Source organism: Myotis myotis, unplaced genomic scaffold (genome assembly GCF_014108235.1).
Source record: "Myotis myotis isolate mMyoMyo1 unplaced genomic scaffold, mMyoMyo1.p scaffold_m19_p_8, whole genome shotgun sequence".
NCBI classification, from domain to species: Eukaryota; Metazoa; Chordata; class Mammalia; order Chiroptera; family Vespertilionidae; genus Myotis; species Myotis myotis.
Window position 1 is genome coordinate 41,718,284 of NW_023416390.1, and position 22,911 is coordinate 41,741,194.

Genomic DNA, 22,911 nt, shown 5'->3' on the forward strand with positions numbered 1-22,911 from the left:
TAAGAACTGAGTTACCATATGACCCAAATCCCTCTTCTGGATATCAACCTGAAAATACTTAAAAACATTTATTCGAAAAGACATATGCACCCCTATGTTCAATGCAGCACTATTCACAGTGACCTAGACATGGAAACAACGAAAGTGTCCTTTGATAGATGATTGGCTAAAGACAATATGGTACATATGTACCACACAATACTACCCAGCCATGAGAAAAGATACAATACTGCATTTGTGACAACATGGACGGACCTTGAGAACATTATGCTAAGCAAAATAAGTCAGTCAGAAAAAGCTAACAACCATATGATTTCACTCATATTTGAGATATAAAACTGAAACTCATAGACACAGACAACAGTATGGTGGTTACCAGAGGAAAGGGGGGTGGAAGGGTAGTAAAGAATAAAAGGGAGCCAAGATATGATGATGGAAGGTGAATTGACTTTGGGTGATGGGCACACAGTGTAATATACATCTCATGTATCATACATATGTATACTTAAAACCTACATAATCTTATTAACCAATGTCACCCCAATAAATTTAATTTCAAAAAATAAAGTGATATTTTAGTTGAGGAGAAAATTTCATTTAAAATATTTTTTTAAGAAAATCGTGTCCACGAGGTCCAATTCCTTATAACACTTGCTATGAATTGATGAATGGAAGGAAAGGAATATATAGATATGGGAGGAAAAATCTTATAGAAAGAGGCACAAAGAAGTGGGGAAAGAAGGGAGGACTGGGGCAAATAAGGCAAGGCCTACCTTATCCCTTGGCAGAATAATATAGCATTCACTATTCACTGCAGGTTCCTGGGGTGCCTTCCCTTTCCCCCAAACTTCTCTTATTCCCTACCAAATTCTAACAATTAGAAATTCATTATTGTTTGGATAATCTCTTTGAAAACAGAAATATAGTAGTTCCCCTTTTCTGTTTTCCTTTCTACAGTTTTAGTTACCCACGGTCAACTGCAATCCGAAAATATTAAATAAATATTCCCAAAATAAACAATTACTAAGTTTTAAATTGTGGATCATTCTGAGTAGCGTGATGAAATCTCCTGGAGGAGCACAACCTATGACGTAGTGTGAGCCTATATACAAATTCCCCTCAACAGTGGATATTATATAGTTTTTGTTGACAATTTGATGAGGAAAATATTATGTACTATGGGTATTTTATTGACCTTTTAAAAATTACTATTGAAGTTTGTTTTCTTGCTTATTATTCATTTCAAATATATCTTTTTTGTTGCATTAGTCCATTTTTTTTTCCTTTTAGGGAAAAATTTATTTATTCTTATTGACTTGAAAATCACAGTACACAGTAGCACCACCCCCTCTCCACTCCCCTCCCCCTCTGCAGTTTTGCTTTTCCAGAGTTTCAGCTACCTGTGGTGATTACCCTCAGTCAATTGCAGTCCAAAAATATTAAATAAAAAATTCCAGAAATAAACAATTTATAAGTTTTAAATAGCGGGCCATTCTAAGTAACGTGATGAAAATCTCTTGCCATCCTGTTCTCTTCCGCTTGGGATGTGACTCATCCCTTTGTCCAGCATCTCCCTGCTGTTTAAGCTACCGCCCTCCAGTCACTTAGTAAACATCTAGGTTATCAGATTGATTCTCACAGCATCGTAGTGCTTGTGTTCAAGTCACCCTTATAATAGTCTAATGCTACGTTACAATACCTACATCATTCACCTCACTTCATCTAGCTACATAGGCACTGTATCATAATCTTACAGCATCACAAGAAGGATGAGTACAGTACAATAAGATAGAGACCACATTCACATAACTTTTATTACAGTAATTGTTACAATTGTTCTATTTTACTATTAGTTATTGTTGTTAATCTTTTAGTGTGCCTGCTTTACAAATTAAACTTTATCATAGGTATGTATGTATAGGAAAAAAACATAGTGTATATATATATATATACATATATAGGGTTTGGTACTATCCAAGGCTTCAGGCACCCATTGGGGTCTTGGAACGTATCCCACACGGGTAAGGGGGGAATATTGTACAGACTATTAGCCATTTTTATTTGTAGTAGTATATATTCCTAATATTTTGTGTTCAGGCATGTACACCTATACAAATGTATATAAGCTTGATACCTGCCATTCGGGAATCCTAGAAAGACACAACCATACATACTATTGGTTAGCTTCATGTACTGGGCTACATAAATGAGGAAAACAACCCAAATCAGTATCTCGAAGTTGTCTTAGCAAAAGACAACCAAAAAAGATGTATACTTCCCTTGGCCACATGTGTTCGGTCCCTGGACTATACTTTAAATTTCACGATTTGTTCCCTCCGCTGTCCACTTATAATTTAATCAATGTGGTGATCCAAACTTTCTCTACCATCAACTGGGAAAATGTCAATTCACTTTCATTGCTCCCTCCCTGCTTGCTAGTAATAGGAAGAGGAATTAAATCACAAGCTTATTATACAGACCAATGTATAAGTGAGTAAAGCTCATTTCTGCTACAGCCTTACATTTCTGCAAACACTATAAAAGTAAACAAAGCAAAGAAAATATTAATATCTCCAAAAACATGTCATTTTAACACAGAAACCAAGACTCTGAGATCCCTTTCTTTGCTGTCATCCAGGGGAAAGCCCACCCATACCCTTGGCAAGACCATAAAAAAGGCCAACACTGTCCCATCACCATGAAACAGGAGGTCACGGTTCAATTCCCAGTCAGGGCACATGCCTGGGTTGCAAGCTCCATCCCCAGGGAAGGGTGTACAGGAGGCAGCCAATCAATGATTCTCTCTCATCATTGATGTTTCTCTCTCTCTCCCTCTCCCTTCCTCTCTGAAATTAGTTTAAAAAAATGTTTAAAAAAACAAAGTGCCTAAAAATATAGTCAAAGATGGGGAAGGAAATGGAGATGTTCAAAGTTATTTATATATCTTAACATAAGATTTGCTTTACAGAATTCCCCCTATGGAGGTCAAAGCTAATACAGTCTACATAGCTGATATTATTAAGGGAGGAAATAAAAAAGAACTGAAAATTGATCTTAAGGATTTGTAAATTTAGGAAGCAAAAAGAAGAAAAGTCAGCAAAAGCATGACCAGAAAGGTAGGAAGAAAACTAGGATAGTGCAATATCATGGGAGCTAAGGAAAGAGATAAGGATATCTACCAGGATATCTACTGGGAACTGGTTAAGAGGATGACTAGGAATTTTATAACTAAATTATTAAGGGCCATTTCCAGGAGTCACTGACATAAGCAGAAAACAATTTCAAAGGCTCTTATTCGCATGCCTTTAAGAAGCAGGAAATGTCAAAAAAAAAAAAGACCGACGACTTAAGGAAAATAAACAGGATAACTCATGAAGCAAGATTCTGGGAATCTTGAAGGAATCATCAAAAAAGATGAGCAGATGGTCTGGCTGTGACATCTTTCAAGGCATGACGGCCAGAGTTAGTTCAGCTCTTCCAGCTGCCTGGGCAATTCTTATACTAAGAGCACGACCACTACTTTCCAGGCAATAGCTGATTAGAGCAATGTAGACATGTGACCCAGCTACTGGGAACAAGGGGGTCCAATAGCTCTATGCTACTGGCTGGAGAAGAGGGGTGGCTATATTTTACCATTAGACAGAAGAGCAGAAAGGCTGATCTGCTTAGGGAAATACGCAGTAGATACTAGCAAGAAGGAAGGAAAGCTAGCAAGAAATCTGATAGCTTTCTGGTTCTTAGTTCTAATTCCAGCTGGAGGCCAAGCTCCATTCCTGTCCTCGGGTTCTTTGGTGCCCCTGTACTCTTATAATAAATTCCCCTTTTCAGCCTTACAAATTAATATTTGTAACTGGAAGTCCTAATTAATGCACATACTACAAAACAAGAAATTCTTTTTAAAATGGTTACCACTTGTATAAAATCTGAAGGCAAACTAGAATGTATTTTCTAAAAATAATGACAGATATCAGGTAAAAATTTGGAAATAAAACCAAAATCAGACTAGCTGTCTAATAGTTATGTTGTGACGGTACAAATACTTTGTAAAGACTAAGTAGACAAAACGCTATTTGGGAATCAAGCCCAATATACGAGAACAAAAGTAGAACCTTTTACTTAAAAAATATAGAACTTTTAAATTTTATTTCAAGAAGAGATTATAAGTATGTGAAAACACCAAGAAAATAGAGATTATAGAGTTAGAGAGATTAACTTAAAAATTCCCCCAATAGTGGTGAAAGCTAATGTAGGAAATTTTACTTTAAAAATGAATCTCCTCATTTTCTTTAAAATTCATCAAAAATGATATGAACTAATACTGGATGAAGAAGAGGACAGATTAATGGATAAATATGTAATAAGCAAGCATAATAAAATATTAATGGCAGAATTTAGTTGGTATGTGTTATAATATTCAATTTTGCAATATGTTTAAATGTTTTCAAAATGGTATGTTGGGAGGAAAGAAAACTGCTGACACTATAATCCTTAAAGTGCACCACCTCATACAGAGGGATTTGCCTAAACATGAAGTACAAGCCATCAAAATACGTGTGGAGTGTACATTATTTACTGATAACAATAAGAATTTAAATTGGGCCCTAACCGGTTTGGCTCAGTGGATAGAGCGTCAGCCTGCGGACTGAGGGGTCCCGGGTTTGATTCAGGTCAAGGGCATGTGCCTTGGTGGCGGGCACATCCCCAGTGGGGGGTGTGCAGGAGGCAGCTGATCAATGTTTCTAACTCTCTATCCCTCTCCCTTCCTCTCTGTAAAAAAACAATAAAATATATTTTTTTAAAAAAAGAATTTAAATTGGCACATCTAAGCCAGTTGCCTCAGCTCTCCTCATCACCTGAGACCCAGGCAGGGTTAAGCACTGTTTCCTAGGCTCCCTGTCGTCATGTTTTGGTTTCCCCTTAGCAACTCAGGCCAAAGCATCTAATTTCCTTTTAATCGGAATTTCTAGAAAGCTGCTTTCTTAAATTATAAGATATAAACGTGTTCAAACACAATGGCAATCTTTTTCCTAGGATTCAAATCATTTCTAATTCTTTATTCTTGGTCAGAATTAAGTCCAAATAAGCAGTTGTCTTTTATTTCTGCTTCTTCCCACTGAGATAAATGGAGGATATATCCCAATGCTCTCTGACTCATTAAAATTCTACTTAAAATGTGCCTTAAGGAAATATTTAAAGATTTAATTATAAAAAGCCTATCATAACATTCTTTATAATAGGAAAAAATTGGAAACAATATAATATAGTTGGTACTAAATTTATAGTACCATTCATATAATACTTATAGAGTCACTGAAGGTATTGCACATTCATGGAAAGTTATATACAAGACAGTGAATATTAGTTTAAACACAATATTACAGCATGACTTTATACACACACATCATATCTGAAAAAATGTCAAGATGCTATAATGAATATCTCTTAATTAGTTTGGATGTTTGCCTTCATTTTATTTTATCTGCAATAAAGACCTATGACATTTCAGAATAAATTATTTATCCTTACATTTTTTATCATTGTAAAATAACTCCACATATTCTGCTGCTATCAAAATAAGACTTCTAAAAGCTATCCAGATACTTTACTTTAAAGGCTCCCATCATTACTATAGCCAACTGTCATACCAGTTTTATACCTTACTTGAATTCGTGCATGGGTGGGGTCTGGCTGGCCCACCCCAATGGGGGCCGATTGGCTGGGCAGGCTTAGGAGAGGGGCCGCAGGTAGTTGGCCGGCCAGTCCCGCCCCCTATTGGGGTGGTTGGGGTCAATCAGGGACGGGGCAGGCTGTGGGGAGGGGCCACGGGAGGTTGGGGGGAGCCGGTCATTCGGGTCATTTTGGTCATTCTACCGTCTGATCACTTGGATTTTATATATATAGATTATATTGTCCATATTCACCTACAGTAATTTTTTGATCCTATTCTCATCCAAAGGCAATGCTCTTATCAATGTTTTCACTCTCAGATTTAAGAATTTTTGCATTAACATCTTGACATAGAATGATGATCTCCAAACACTTGTAATCTATATTTCTTTGAAATGAAGTTGCCCTTCCATTGCTGTATCAGTCACCATTCCCCTCCCATACCTCTGTTATAGCACCTAGGACCTTGCAGTAATAAAAGACACATCAGTCTTCCTTGGCAGACCTGTAAGTCCCAGAAGGCAAAAACTAATGTGTTAATCTTCCCTAGTACTTAGCACATAGAAAACACTGAATAAATTGCCAACAAACTTGGCTGATGAAGTTTCAAACAGGTGAGGCAATGGCAAGAGAGCATCTAGCTGTTTTAAATGAATTAAAGGCTCCAGGCCTAGATATTAGATGGTATGATACTTAACAGTATGATTTTAAAGTTCTATTCACAATATGGAAATCATGGGTAAGAGGTAACAGACAATAGCCAAATGCCCCCTCTCCAATTCTAAAAAAAAAAAAAGGTTCCAAAAACAATAGACCCTGAAGCGTAAACCAGAAGAGACAGGTAAATGAGAAGCTGAAGTTTAAGAGGTACAGGCTTTAAACAGTGGTTGGGGTTGGGGGGTTATGAACTAACTCCAGCGACACTTGTCTGTTACTCTCCTAATACGCCACCTTAGGATATTTGCACACACTATTCCTCTGCCTGGATCACTCATTCAATTAGATATCCGCATAACTAAACTCTCTCATCTCCTTCAAATATCTGCTCAAATGTCATGTTCTCCAGTGACTTCCTATTTGAAATTTGAACCTAACCTCCTTACTCTGCTCCACTTTTTCTTTTTCCCATAGCACTTATCACCTTTTAGCAAACTTAAATAATTTACTTATTATGTTTGGTTAATTTCTTCACCCATTAGAATGTAAGCTCCATGAGCACAGAGATCTTTGCCCATTTGTTCACTGATGTAGCCCAAACACCTAGAACACAAGTAAATAAATTCTTGCTGAATGCACAAAATGGATGTGAGAAAGATGGTGAAAAAAAAATGAATACGACTTGGTGGTATCAGTGCAGTATCAAGGAAAAAGCTCTAGACTTGAGATAAAAGAACTGGACTCAAATCTAAGCTCTACCACTTACTAGTCAGCAAGTAACTATTTTCTGGCAAGTGTTTATGAACTTCAGTTACTGATTTGTGGTCAAGATCAGATGAGATAAATATGAGCAGCAGGGTGACTAAGAATTATTAATTTGGATAAATTAATTCAAAAGACAGTTTAATACTAACAGAAAAGAATGAAAAGTGGTTCAGGAGTAAAAGTTAAAGGATGTGACCATAGGATTGGTACTAATACTATGAGAAGTGAGAAAACCCAGAAAAGTAGCTTCATTTGGGAATGAAAAAGGATAATGAGTTAGGTTTCAATTTATACCTGTGCTGTCCAACATGGTATCACTAGCTACAGATGCCTATTTAAATTTTAATTAATTAAAATGAAATAAAAATTAAAGTTTAACTCTTCTGTCAAACTAGCCATATTTCAAGTGCTTAATGGCCACATGTGTTTAGTGGCTACCATATTGGACAGCACAGATTACAGAACATTTCCATAATCACAGAGAGCTCTAGTACCTCTGATTTATAAAATTTGAGTTGACAGAATGACAGAATTCAAGTGGGTGTCATTTTAATATCCCTAATGCCGATTCCTGTAAAGTTCAAACATAAAGGCAAAATCCAACCATATAATCAATCTGAGTGGAAGTTGCAAACTGAATATAACATTTGTTTACAAGGTCCTGGGATGCATGAACATTCCCCACTTCATGGTATGAAGTCACCAACATGGCAACTATAAATAGGATTTGAGGAGTCCCAGTGACATTGCCAGCAAGAAATTGGTCATCATTATATTCCAAACCTCTAGTTAGTAACTTCAGATATGCTGACAAGGCCAAATATTACATGCAATACAAAAGTTTTCTTAGTGAGTGATGATTCCTAAAGCTCCAAATCTTACCCAAAAGGCAAAACTCCCTTGCCAAAAGTAAGTGCAGTTACCTAAAACGGAAACAGCCTTCCTTAATGAGTAAGCATATTTCAACTACAGAAAGATCCAGAATGAAATATAAAAATACTTAAAAGAATCAAAGCCAAGTGTTACGTTATTTTTTTTTGTTTTAGAAAGCTAAACAAAAATGATTTTTTATATACTTAAAAAATTTAAGAAAATCTGGTCTGTAAGAATGGCTGACTTGCAACAAATTTAAAATATGTAACTGAGTAATAACTTCAGACATGATTTTAAGCTGAAATGCTATAAATTCAGAAATAATCCTATAAATTCAGAAATAACATTTGAACACTGCAAAGACTTTAAGATCACTGTTTACAAATTCAATGGATATCAATGAAGAATTTTTTTCTTATCTTTGTCATAACATTACAATAACTTAAAAAAAAAAAAACTAAAGAAACCCAAAACCAAGGCATAAAAATGTCACATACTTAACTGACATTTACTATGATTTTTAAGAAACTAAAACTGCATTCAGAAGCAAGATCATAACGGAACCATTTATGAAGTAACATGCACTTAAAAAAAAACTGAGAGTCCACAAGTAAACCATCACCGTCAAAACTCTGCTCAGCAACTTCAAATAATGAAAATATGTGTTCCTGGATAGAATTAGAATCAATTCATAGGAAACCAGGTGAGTTGATTTCACCAGTCAATGCTATTGTGTCCACATTCCTCAGGATTGTCATCCCTTTTCTATTTTCACCATCTCCAAACCCCCACAGCATTTAGTCACATAATTTTAAGTAGCACTTAATGCAATAACTTCCAAATATTCTCATTGCCATTATCTTGGATGAATCCTTCGTTACTTCTCACTTGTTCTGCTACAGCTGAACCCTAACTTATCCTCCTATGTTCATCCTCATCCTTCTCCAATTCATTCTTAACACTGAACTGGAGTCATTTCTCTCAAACCCAAACCCAATTTGATCATGTTCCTTTCCAACTCAATTCCTTAAAGGGTTCTCCATCACCTAGTCCCTTCAGCTACTTCATTTTCCCTCATTACATTTAATACCATCTGCTAGGTCAGCGGTTCTCAACCTGTGGGTCTCGACCCCTTTGGGGGTCGAACGACCCTTTCACAGGGGCCGCCTAAGACCATTGGAAAACACATATTGAATATATAATTACATATTGTTTTTGTGATTAATCACTATGCTTTAATCATGTTCAATTTGTAACAATGAAAATACATCCTGCATATCAGATATTTACATTACGATTCATAACAGTAGCAAAATTACAGTTATGAAGTAGCAATGGAAATAATTTTATGGTTGGGGGTCACCACAACATGAGGAACTGTATTAAAGGGTCGCGGCATTAGGAACCACTGTGCTGGATAGTACTATATTACTTGTTTGTTCACTATCTCCACTTCAACTAGAACAGCGGTCACCAACCAGTGGTCCGTGGACCACTGGTGGTCCATGAGGTCTGAAAGGTTGGCGACCGCTGAACTAGAATATTAAATCCACAAGGGCAGAGTTTTTGTTCACTGCTATATATTGCATGGTAAGCACTCAAGCATGCACGCATGAATGAGTGAATGAATGAATGATGACCTACAGGCCAGAGGCCTCATGACCTGCCAGAACCCTCTTCTTTTCACTTTACTCCCACTTCTGCCTATACTAAATTGCTGAGTTACCTAAATACAATATGCACTTTCATGCCCCTTTCTTTGCTATATGCTATTTGTTTCCTTTGCCTGATACAAACTCCGCTCACCATTCAATCAACCTGCCACACTATCACCCATATTTTAAAACCATCTCCAGAAAGCTTCCCCTGACCTCCCATATAGAGTATACCACTTTCTTTCCTTTGTGCTACATCTGTACCCGTATCTCCAGTGGCTCTACCCAACACGTACTGGAATGTGTATCTCCCCTGCTAGGTGGTGAATTCTTTCAGGCCAAGGCCTATTGCTTATCTCTTTACCTCCCACACCCAGGAAAATGCATGTCCTAAAGCAACTACTCATAAATACTGCGTAAATTAACATGCATAGCTATTCTGTAAGAGGAATGAAGACATGGAGTTTCAAGAAGTCACTCCTCCAATTCCATGACGATAACCAGTCAAGAGATAGATTTACGAGCAATAACATCATCCAAGGTAATAAAAGTTACACAAAGAACATACATCACCAAACAATTCCAAAACAACTGACATACACTCACTTTATTAGATATACATGCTGGCTCCTTCTTTTGTCTTCCTTAAAAGAAAAACCTGGGTTCCACATAAACAATATATTAAATAGGTCACTCCCTGAGGAAGCTTTCTATGTTCCATTTAATACAAGTTTTTGTGTTCCCTCATATTTGATTCAAACCTCAAAACAGCAGTATAGGACTAGATTTTACAACTAGCCACACCCCATCCTAAATCAAAGACCAGATAGAGCAGTGGTTCTCAACCTTGGCTGCACATTAGAATCACCTGGGACTCTTTAAAATCCTGATTTCTGGGCCTCATTCCAGAGGCCAAGGTTGAGAACCACTGAGATAGAGTTTTCTACCCTTTGTAATTAATCCACGCCATCAATGGTTTACAGCTGTGCCTTCAAACCATAGTGTAGCCACACAGGGGACCCCAGACCAATCATCTTCAGCCATGGAAGCCTTATTCACTATCCCAATGTGACTTACAAGAAGACTTACTATTTTTCTCCAAATACTGTAGACCAAGGCCCCTAAATCCAACCATAGGAATACACTGACCTACCTACTTAGTTCTAAGAGTGTGAACCTGCATGTAAATATATAATCACACAGAGTTGTATGTGAATGAGTAGACATAAATGTACATAAAGCCATTTGGAAAACTTAAGTTTTAAACCCACTGATAGCTAATATAATATCAAGTGAAGCCAGAGGCCAAGATATGATTCTTTATTCCTCCATCCCCCACCATTCAGTAACCAAGTTATGGAAAACTTACCTCCTATTACTTTTTTCAAATAGTATTTCTCATTAGGATAAAAGTCTTTTACTAGTAATTGGTCTCCCTGTCTTTGGACTGAACGAAAATTGTATCTACCATTCGTTGAGGGGTTATGTAACCAGCATTGCATTAAGCACTTGATTACTGAACCCTACATTTTTCTGTTCTCACCGCAACACTGCCAAGCAGGTATTATGGTCTTCATTTTCACAGATGGGGGAACAGAAGCTCTGAGAAGTTAAGTGACTTCCCTAAGTCATGCAGCTGGAAGTGTAGTGGAAATTCAAACTCAGGTCTATGTTCCCATATCCTTAACCTTCTTCACTTCAGTCCCCAATGTTACCTTGCCAAAAGGCAAATGTAATGTTTCATCTCACATAAAGTGGTGCAAACAAGACCCAGTCTCTCCAGCCCTCATCCCCTGTCATTCTCACCCCTTTCTGTCACACTTCACCCCCAGCAGTTCCCTAACCTGCACTGCTTTATCTGTGAATGCACCTTTTCTGCCAAGAACACTTTTCTCCGTTGGCAGGCTAATTCCAACACAAATTTCAAGATTTACTCAGACGATCCTTATTCTAGAAAGCCTTTGCCCTAACAAATACATATCCAAAACTGGGTTAAGTGATCATTTGCTATGATTATCAGCTGGTGTTTATCAGACTGTATTATACAACTTTATCTTACAAGACTATTAGTTCCTGAAAAGTAAACACTGCATTCTTAAATCTCTGTATTCCTAGTACAATTGGGATGTACTAAGGAAGGACTCAATAAATGTTGAATTAATAAATTCACCAACAGCAGTACAGCTTAAGAACTTGACCCTAAAGTTAACTTGATGTGCTTTCGAATTCTAACCTGCCACACGGCATACCTGTCAAGCCTGCAGCAGCCTTGAAAATCTTTTTAATTTCTTCATCTGTAAAACGGTAGATAACTACACCTATCTCATTGTCTGGAGACAGGAGTAAAAGAAATAATACATTTAGCACAATATCTGGCACAATGAAAGCACGCGATCATTAGCAACATTTTTTCCCCACTCTCAAAGTTTATCCACGCTGACAAAGTCGCATCTCAGAAAATACCTCCCCCTCGCAGCTTTCATCTGAGCTTTAGGATTTCTCCAAAAAAGTAGGAAGTTAAGATCTTTCAGCTTCAGTAACGACCACCACTTCCTAAAATCACTATCGAGTATCTGAAGCTCATTACTTCTTACCCACCCCAGGGTGTCTTCCCCCAAAGCAGGAGACCCTGCCCCTAAGCAGAAACCAGTCGGTGCCTTCTTCCAAGAACCAGCTCCCCTGCGCCAGTGAGGGGAGCTTCACCATCTAGCACAAACTTAAATATCCTCGAAGGTTCAACACAGAGCCTCTTCTATCCATCCCAAGATCTGGGCCCCGAAAGTATTAGTTCAAGATAGAGAATGAATCCCTGGCAGGAGGAAGCCAAGGCAAGAGTCCTCTCCAAAGTTTCCCCAAGAAGACTCCTTCGGGTCTGTGACTCTCATTGCGCTCGCCCCCGCCCAGCAGCCCTGCGTCTGGTCCAGGCTCTCAAAGGCGAGGTGTCAGGGCTTCCCGGCACCGGATGCCTTCGCCCACCGGTTCCTGCACTTCCACCTCGCCTCGCCCACCCGCAGGGCGCGGCCTGCTCCCTCGCCGCCGGCCGGGGCCGAGCCGCTACTCACCGCTTCTTGGGGATGGTGCCCGACTCCTGCGCGGCGGGAGGGGCCGGGGGCGCCGCCGTGGCAGCCGCCGCGGCTCTCGGCGCTTTGCACTCATTGGTACTCGGGGCCTCCCGGGGCCGGCCCAGCAGATGGCCCGAGAGAACCCTCAGCCTCCGCCCCGCGCGGTCCCGGCCCGGGGCCCGGTCCACTGCAGACCCGGAGCCCGCGCTCGCGCCCGTCTCGCCTGCTGCAGCCGCCGCCTCCGCCATGGCTTCCGCCTTGTGCCGCCGTCCGGGACCGCTGGGCGCGGGTGAAAGGTCACTCAGAACGGCGCCCGGCGCGACCATTCGCTGCGGCGCATCCCGGCAGCCACCGCGGCGACTGGGCGGCGGGTGCCATGCGCCTGGAGCTTTACATTCTCCGCTCCCCGCCCACCCCGCCCGCCCGCCTCCGCGGTCACGCCTCGGACCGTGTGCACCTGCCCAGCAGGTGAGTTTGAACTGTCCCCGGACTGGCCCAGCTCGGGCTGTGCTGGAGCGGGACCCAAACCACAAACGCCCCCGAGTTGCCCTAGTACCCAAGGTAGTGCCCTGGGCCTTGGGAGTAGCTTGTGGGGGCAGAAACCTCGGATCGAGAGGCGTGGGCGGTGCTACTGGACCTGACAGAACCAGCTGCATCCTTTCCCTGCATAAGCTAATACTGCTCCCCTGCTGCCCTCACTCTCTGCGGAGTCACTAAAGTAACTCAAAACGGATTCCTTCCCTATAACCAGTATAGCGGTCATGCTCTCATCGCCAGCTTCGTGCCTCCCAATGTGCTGGAGGCTAGATCTCAAGTAATCCACATTTTATAGATGAAAGAACGGAAGCTCCAGAGACACTGATTCGCCCCAGGTCAGTCAGGCAGCTGGTAAATGCTAAAGCTGAGTTGCAACCTATGGTCTCTTTCCATTTCTGCCAGACTTGTTTTTTATTGCTACAGATTAAATGACCCAACATTTTATTTATTTATTTATTTTTTTTTTGCTGCAGATAAAATTCCAAAACTTCTTGCTTATCTACAGATTGATTTCATTTCTGTGAGTGGCACTTCGTGAAATTAGGGGGATCTCAAAGGACAGTTCTCCATAACCGTTTCAGCAGTGAATTAGATTTCAGACCTGACCATCAGAATTAAAGTTTCTTTCTGCATAATGTCTTGGAAATGGTACCTCTCTGAATAACCACCTTCTTTCTAACACTGGCTCTTGCGAAAAACTTAAGGCATTTGAGGAGTTATATGACTAATACAAAAGAATGCTTTAGTGCTGAAAAATTCAGGCAGTAGGAGGACTTGGTTTGTACAGATCTTAAGAGATAGTTCAGCCTTAAATATCTAGTCTAGCTCTAGAATCAGTGAGCCCAACTCCTGTTTCGCTGCTGCTTCTAATCATTGTGCTCTTCCTAGAGGAAGCCATTGGCTATTTCAAATGGACTAGGAGTGAAGAAAAGGGACAGGAGGGGGAGTAAATTGTTGAGAAAGGCTCCTCAAGTTCAAGAGTTCAGCAACTTTAGTCATCAAGGTTTTCACATCCTTTCCAGGTGTTACTAGAACAGCGTTAAAACACCAACTAGCATATTTGCTTGTAATCATGTAAAATTAGTAGATTTCTTGCCAAAATGCTTTTGGGAATGAGATGGGTCTGTTAATTTTTGCTTGACTTCCAGAGAGCTCAATCTAACAGCACTGGCATGCTTTAAATGTAAATGTAGTTAACTGACTTCTTCAGTCTTGTCCAAATTGAGGTATGGACATGCATTTTGCCAACTCTCAGGAGGCATAGTTATAAATTTTGCAGATATCAATAGGATAACAAATATTCTTTTTTCCTGGGTGATGAAAAGCTTGATGTAAACCAAAATTATGTACCAGTGGAAAAACTTACTGATTTATGTTTCAAATATATACAGAATAATGAAAAACATATAGGCAATAAAAGCATTTGTTTAAGCCTATTTTATATACCTAATTATTTACTTTGTCCTATGAGATGCAAAAGTATTTAAGCCAATGTCTCATCCATGTGGTATAATCAGGCTAATTAGGAATTAAGATATATATGTGGGGGAAAACTGTTATACTATTAGGTAGAATAAGTGTGATGTAGTTGACCTTGGTGAAGACTTTCCTACCCCTTCTTCTTAACAAGGGCAAAGCCCAATCTGAGTACCCTGATATTTATTTCATGCTACTTAAGAGGAACAAATGTTTCACTTGAAGCATGGTCCTTTGAGATGCTTATGATTCCCACAAAAGCAAAACCACAGTGAATATACTACTATTCAGAAGGGCATCAATGAACCTGTTCTTCTGAGTCTTGGGAACATGTGGACCTTAATAATCTAGATCCAATGGAGAACTGACCACATGTACAGAAACAAGCGCTGAACCAATGACATGTCGAATTTTAAATGAAGTAAGCTTTATTTGCATTTATGACATTTCTCTCTTCTAATATGAAGCAAAAAATCTAAATAGGATAGATTAGCTCCTAAAATATGTACTAAATTTCTTTACTGCTCTGATTTTTATTACTCATCTTCAGAGCGCTAAGTAATCCATGGGTAAAGGAATTCTAGCATTTTCACACATTTTTTTAAATATGTTTTCATTGATTTCAGAGAGAGGAAGGGAGGGGGAGAGAGAGAGAAACATGGATGCTCAAGAGCAAATAGATCAACTGCCTCCTGCACGCCCCCTACTGGAGATCGAGCCCGTAACCTGGGCATGTGCCCTGACCTTAAATCCAACCGGTGATTTCCTGGGACATTGGAATAATTGAGCCACACCAGGTGGGCCACACATATTTTTATTACAAAAATCAAACAGACAAAAATAAATCATAAATTATCACAGATCAAACACCCATGTAACTTTTATCTAGCTAGAGAAATAGAACACTGCTAGCCCCCTGCAAGTTCCCTTATGCCCTCCTTCCCAATCACTTAACTCTCCCCAACCTGGCAAAAGTAACCACTGTCCTGAGTTTTATGAAATGCATTTTTCTTGTTTTTCTTTCTAGTTTTAATGATTGAGCATGCATTCCTTATTTCTTTGTTTGCATTTATATAAATGGAATCTTTTTTCAATAAGTCTTTATTGTTCAGATTATTACAGTTGTTCCTCCTTTTTCTCCCCATACCTCCCCTCTACCCGGTTCCCACCCCACCCCATGCCCTTACCCTCACCTCCCATTGTCCTCATCCATAGGTGTTCAATATTTGTCTAGTCTCTTCCCTCACCGCCCACACCCCCTTCCCCCGAGAATTGTCAGTCCACTCCCTTTCTATGATCCTGATTCTATTATATTCACCAGTTTATTCTTTTCATTATATTTTTTATTTACTTGATTTTTAGATTCACTTGTTGATAGATATGTATTTGTTGTCACTTTGTTGTTCATAACTTTTATCTTTACCTTTTTCTTCTTCTTCCTCTTCTTAAAGAATACCCTTCAGCATTTATATAATACTGGCTTGGTGGTGATGAACTCCTTTAGCTTGTTCTTATCTGTGAAGCTCTTTATTTGACCTTCAATTCCAAATGATAACTTTGCTAGGTAGAATAATCTTGGTTGTAGGTCTTGCTATTCATCACTTTGAATATTTCTTGCCACTCCCTACTGGCCTACATAGTTTCTGTTGAGAAATCAGCTGACAGTCATATGGGTACTCCCTTGTAGGTAACTGACTTTTTTTCTCTTGCTGCTTTTAAGATTCTCTCTTTGTCTTTTGCCCTTGGCATTTTAATTATGATGTGTCTTGGTGTGGTCCTCTTTGGATTCCTTTGTTTGGGGTTCTCTGTGCTTCCTGGACTTGTAAGTCTATTTCTTTCACCAGGAAGGGGGAGTTCTCCGTCATTATTTCTTCAAATAGGTTTTCAATATCTTGCTCTCTCTATTTTTCTGGCACCCCTATAATTCTGATGTTGGTACACTTGAAGTTGTCCCAGAGACTCCTCACACTGTCTTCATATTTTTGGAATCTTTTCTTTTTGCTTTTCCAGTTGGGTGTTTTTTGCTTCTTTGTATTTCAAATCTTTGACTTGATTCTTGGGATTCTGTAGTCTGCTGTTGGATCTCTGTATATTATTCTTTATTTCAGTCAGTGTATGCTTAACTTCTAATTGGTCCTTTTTCATATCCTTGAGAGTCTCACTAAATTTCTCAGAGGTTTCTAGAAGATTCTTGAGTAACCTTATAACCGTGGTTTTTGAACTCTATATCCAGTAGTTTGCCTTCCTCCATTTCTTTCATTTGTGACATGTTTCTTTGTCTCCGCATTTTGGCTCCTTCCCTCTGTTGATAGAGTGGCTTTGTGTGCTAGGTGTCCTATAGGGCCCAATGGCTCAGCCTCCCCAATTACCTGAGGTGGACACTCTTGGTGCACCCCTTTGTGGACTTTGTGCACAGTCTTGTTGTAGTCTTGTTGTAGTTAAGCTGCCGGGAGCCGGTCCATGCTTGCTGTTTCAAGGGACCTGGCATATATGGCATGCTGTTCTTAATATGTTTGCTCACCTTCTTGGCACTATGTGTTTTAACCAAGGTCTCCTCTCTGAGAAAGGTTGTTTCCCCAGGTAGGGATTTTCCCCTGAAGTTAGGGAGGGAATAAAACCTCTTAACTAAGTGCCAGGCGGGTAGTTAATCACTGCAAACAATCATGCTTAAGCTACATAATCTTTACTCCCTGGAATGGAGATAAGAAACGCCCTAACCTTTGTAATAGAAATTGACAGGATTAAAATCAACTGGGATAAATACGGATGTAACAAGACAATAAACAGCAGAACTTCGCTGGAGATCCAGACCAGAACTTGGCTGGAGATCCTGGCTAGAGATCCTGGCTAGGCTGCTGATCAACTGAACGCTGTCTCTGTGTCATTCCTTCTTCGCCGACTCCATCCACACCTTTGGGGACCCCTGGACCTGCTGGGGTTTGACTCCGGCATTAAGCCTTGATTGTTGTAGTTATCACTGGGAGGAATTGACCTCCAGGCCAATTGGCTGTAAGAATCAGCTGTGTCTTCAGTGGGAGAACTTCTGTGCTGAAGACACCCTTCTGCGGCAAGACTTGCTTCAGTGGGGCTTTGGTGCTCACTGAGTCTGCCCCCTGAGTGTGTCCCTTATGGATCTGAGGAGTTGTAATCTGAATGGTCCCACTCTGACCACTGGGTACACTGGCTCTTGGATCTCAGGAGGTGCTAATTTAGCCTCTGCTTGAGGCTACCCAGCAGGAGCTACGAAGAGATCTGCAGATTCCCCTTCCTTTTTTGGGGTTTGGAGGTGCCCAGATGAGGCCCAGCTGTGAAGTAATGCAAGCTGCTGTGGGGCCTTGGGCCTTCTCTTGGAAGTTCTGGGTCTGTCTGGCCCAGCTGCAATTTGTTAAGTAATTTTCAGATTGCAAAGGGCCAGGGCATTCATATGCAAAAGCCTCTGCCACAGCCTGGGTGGGGCGGGGTCTCAGGGAATCAACAGGGTGGAGCAAGCAGCTATGGCTGATCCTCAGCCCTGCCCTAAGACGCCCCGTGTCTCAGTGTCCAGGTAATCGCTGCAAGCACCTCCGAGAGAAAGCCGCCCTCGAGTTCCGAGTTCTGCCCGCTGCCAGACAGTCCAGTTTCTTCCCGTATGAGCCTGGGTCCCCAGAGTCTCGCCTGGAACTGGAGTTCAGAAAAGTCGGGAGTTTGTATCTCCCTCCCAATTGAAAAAAACCACAGTGTACCCAGTTGCTAGCCTGTTTTGTACAGGCCTCCATACCTCCGCTCTTCTGCACCTCTGCACCTCCTACCAGTCTAGATGTGCTTTCTCTTTCCCTCTAGTTGTCAGACTTCCACTCAGCCAGCCTTCCCGTGGTTCTGGATGATATCCGTTTTGTCTTTTAGTTGTAGTTTTGATGTGGTTATGCAAGACAGCAAGTTCAGGTGTTTACCTATGCTGCCATCTTGGTTCCTCTAAATGGAATCTTAAAGTAGGTTTTTTGTATCTGGTTTCTTTCATTTTACATTATGTTTATGAGATTCATACATATTGTTGTGTGTAGTTGTAGCACATTCATTTTCTTTGCTGTATAGTATTCTATTTAATGTACATATCAGGGTTCATCTATTCTATGATTAGTGGACATTCAAGTTATTTTTGTTTTGTGGATAAAGTTACTATGAACATTTTTGCGTATGTCTCTAGGTAGAATTTTTGTTGAGTACCCACCTAAGAGTGGAATTGATAAGTCATAGAGTATGCATATGCTTAATAAATGATGAAATGCCAAACTGTTTGCTGAAATGATTGTACAAAACGTACTGTCCTAGTAGCATGTGAGAGTTCCCTTTACTCTAACATGTTATTGCCAGTCTAGTTAGTTTTAGCTATTATATACTATTACCTTATTTTGGATTTAATTTGCATTTCTCTGATTACTTATGAAATCAAGTGCCTTTTTTGTATGTTTGTTGGCCATTTGTATATCATTATTTGTGAATGTGATATATCTCCTATATCACTATATGGAAGCCTTATTTTTCCTTTCACATTTATACCTACAGTTTACCTGGAATTGGTTTGTGCTTATGGTGTAGATCAGGTTTCTTTTTGTCTCTATATGAGTATCCAGTTGCCTCACAAAGGACTTGTATGCATGCATATAAGCATAACCAATGGACATAAGACACTGGGGGATAGGGGAGGCTAGGGGACTGTCTAGGGCGGGGGGGGGGGGGAAATGGACACATATGTAATACCCTTTGTATTACTTTAAGCAATAAAAAATATATATATATTAAAAAAAAAAGAAAAGATCTTACTCTACATTGTCACCTTTGTCAAAAAGCAAGTGTTCATATAGCAATAGTCTTATTCTGGGCCCTCTGTTCTATTCAATTGATCTTTTTATCTACCTTATATCAGTAAGATGCTATTTTAACTATTGTATGCATATTCTTTTAGATTTTCTACATGCAGTTATATAACAATGAATAAAAACAGTTGATTCCTTTCTTTACAATTCTTGTACTTCTTTTTCTTCCTTTACAAACCTGTACAGTTCTTTTTTTTTCTTGCCTTACCCAGCTGACTAGGACCTCCAGTATAGTGTTGAATAGAAGTTGTGATGATAGCACCTTATCTTGTTCCTGATTTCAGAGGGAAACTTCACAACATTTCACCATTGTTTAAAGTGGGTTACTTTTTTTAAATAAACCTTATAGCAGATTAAGCAACCCCCCCTTCAAATCCTAGATTTTTATTTTTATCAGATTTTTTTTCCTGCAGCTTTTGAGATGATTATGTTTTTCTCCTTTATTTTGTTAGTATGGTAAATTGCATATGTTGATTTTTCCACTGTTCAACTAACTTTGCAATGCAGTCATACACCCAACCTAATCAGGATGTATTGGCCTTTTTATGTATTACTGAACACAGTGTATTAAATTTTTGTTTAAGGGTTTGTATCTATGATTATAAGTAAGATTGATTTATTATTTTTCTTTTCTAATAGGAAATTATCAGGTTTTACTAGCCTCGTGAAGGACTCCTTTTTTTTCTTGTCCCAGGAAGATTTTATTTAAGATTGATCATTATTTCTTCTTTACACATTTGTTAGAATTCACCAAAGAAACAGTCTGAACCTTGAGTTTTTATGAAAAGGTTTTTATTTACACATTAATAGTTTAATGCTATTCAGATTTTTAATTTCAGTTTATGACAATGTTTCTGAAACTGAAACTGTTTCAGTTTAAGACAATGTTTTTCTAACACATTGCTTACTTTACATTTTTAAATTTATTGACAAAGTTTTTATAGTATCTTAATGTCTATAGTATTTCATAGTATTTTAATGTCTATAGGATCTGTAGTATGTCCCACCTTTCCCAACATTGGTTATTTTGCTCCCTCTCTCTTTGTCTCTAATCAGTTTCCCAGGCATTAATCAATTTTATTACTTTTTAAAAGAACCAGCTTTTTAAAAAATTTCTTTTTGCTTTATTGAGGTATAATTGAAAAACAGGAATTATATGTTCTTAAGGTAGGTACCATAACAATTTCATGTTGTTTGTATGTGTATGTGTGTGTGTGTGTGTGTGTATATATATATATATACACACACACATACATACATATATATATATACATATACATATAGTAATTATTGCCGCAGTTAAACTAATTCACATATACATCACCTCATATAGTAACCATTTTCTTTGTGTGTGTGTGTGTGTGTGTGTGTGTGTGTGGTGAGAACACTTAAGATTTACCCCCTTAGCAAATTTCAAGTATGCAATACAGAATTTACTATGGCCACCATGCTGTACATAGATCTCCAGAACTTTTTTATCTTGTATAAGTAAAACTTTGTACCCTTTGCCAGTATCTACCCACTTCCACCTCCCCCAAGGGAGCCATTTTACTCTCTGTTTCTGTAAATTTTTCTAACTTAGATTCCACATATGTGAGATCATGCAGTACTGTCTTTCTGTGTCTGGCTTATTTCACTTAGCATAATGTCCTCCATTATGGTTCATCGATACAGTCACAAATAACAGAATATCTTTCTTTTTTAAGCCTGCATACTATTTCAGTGTATGTGTGTGTGTGTGTGTGTGTGTGTGTGTAACACATTTTCTTTATTCATTTATCCATGCATAGATATTTAGGTTGTTTTCATATCTTGGCTATTATGAAGATGGAGGTGTAGGTATAGCTTCAAAATACAGATTTTATTTTCTTTGGATGTATACTCAGAAGTGGGATTGCTAGGTCATAAGGCAGTTCTATTTTTAATTTTTTTTAGAAACTTCCTATTGTTTTCCATTGTGGCTGCACCGAAATACATTCCTACCAATCGTGTACAATGATTTCCTTTTCTCCACATTCTCGTAAGTTCTTATAATGAACCAGTTTTTTATTTTGTTGATCCTATTATATATATGCTTTCTTTTTATTAATTTCTGATAATATTCCTTGTCATTTCCCATCTGCTACTTTTTTTCTAATTTCTTGAAATTAATGTTTAGCTCATTGACTTCTCAACCTTTTTTGGTGTGTTTGTTTTCTGATACATGTGTTTAGGGCTAGAAATATCTCTCTAAGCAATTAATTTATTCAACTTTTAATAATAGCAATTTCATTATTATTCAGTTCCAAATAGTTTCCATTTGTATTTGTAAAGGATAAGTATTCTCTCTTATTTTGGGATACAGTGTTTCCAAAATACAAATTTAACCTAACAGTTGTTTTGTTCAAGTTTCTTTTTTTTTTCTTCTTTTTTTTTAATATATTTTTTATTGATTAAGATATTACATATGTGTCCTTGTCCCCACGTTACCCTCTACCCCCCACCCCCCCACCCCCGCTCATGCCCTCACCCCCCCGTTGTCCATGTCCATTGGTTAGGCCTATATGCTTGCATATAAGTCCTTTGGTTGATCTTTCCCCCTTACCCCCACCCTCCCCTACCTTCCCTCCAAGTCCCGACAGTCCAATCAATGCCTCTCCGTCTCTGGATCAGTCCTTGTTCATCAGCTTATGTTGTTCATTATATTCCACAAATGAGTGAGATCATGTGGTATTTATCCGCTCTCAAGTTCCATCCATGCTGTGGCAAATGGTAAGAGTTCCTTTTTCTTCTTCCTCTTCTTAAAGAATACCTTTCAGCATTTCATATAATGCTGGTTTGGTGGTGATGAACTCCTTTAGCTTTTTCTTATCCGTGAAGCTCTTTATCTGACCTTCTATTCTGAATGATAGCTTTGCTGGATAAAGTAATCTTGGTTGCAGGTTCTTGCTATTCATCACTTTGAATATTTCTTGCCAGTCTCTTCTGGCCTGCATGGTTTCTGTTGAGAAATCAGCTGACAGTCGTATGGGTACTCCCTTGTAGGTAACTGACTGTCTTTCTCTTGCTGCTTTTAAGATTCTCTCTTTATCTTTTGCTCTTGGCATTTTAATTATGATGTGTCTTGGTGTGGTCCTCCTTGGATTCCTTTTGTTTGGGGTTCTCTGCGCTTCCTGGACTTGTAAGTCCATTTCTTTCACCAGGTAGGGGAAGTTTTCTGTCATTATTTCTTCAAAAAGGTTTTCAATATCTTGCCCTCTCTCTCCTTCTGGTACCCCTATAATTCTGATGTTGGTACGCTTGAAGTTGTCCCAGAGGTTCCTTACACTATCTTCATATTTTTGGAATCTCTTTTCTTTTTTCTTTTTCGGTTGGGTATTTTTTGTT

The 22,911-nt window shown here is 39.1% G+C and overlaps 1 protein-coding gene and 1 long non-coding RNA gene across 4 annotated transcripts in view; one reads left to right on the forward strand and one right to left on the reverse strand.

Annotated features, from left to right (window-relative positions):
• Nucleotides 1-13,001, reverse strand: part of AGPS (alkylglycerone phosphate synthase) — a 134,753-nt gene extending 121,752 nt beyond the window's left edge. Inside the window, exon 1 of one of the 3 annotated variants that reach the window (XM_036319243.1) lies at nucleotides 12,680-12,999. In XM_036319243.1, the coding sequence (XP_036175136.1) occupies nucleotides 12,680-12,927 (248 nt within the window). In that variant the 5' untranslated portion in view covers nucleotides 12,928-12,999. Of the gene's footprint in view, nucleotides 1-12,679 lie in introns of all 3 variants that reach the window. The other 2 variants (XM_036319244.1, XM_036319245.1) reach the window with 2 other exon arrangements.
• A 6,768-nt stretch (nucleotides 13,002-19,769) lies between these two features.
• On the forward strand, nucleotides 19,770-21,553 carry LOC118661265. The gene is made up of 3 exons (XR_004969242.1): nucleotides 19,770-19,863; nucleotides 20,678-20,712; nucleotides 21,481-21,553. It is a non-coding gene; the product is annotated as an uncharacterized LOC118661265 (long non-coding RNA).
• The last annotated feature ends 1,358 nt before the right edge of the window (nucleotides 21,554-22,911 follow it).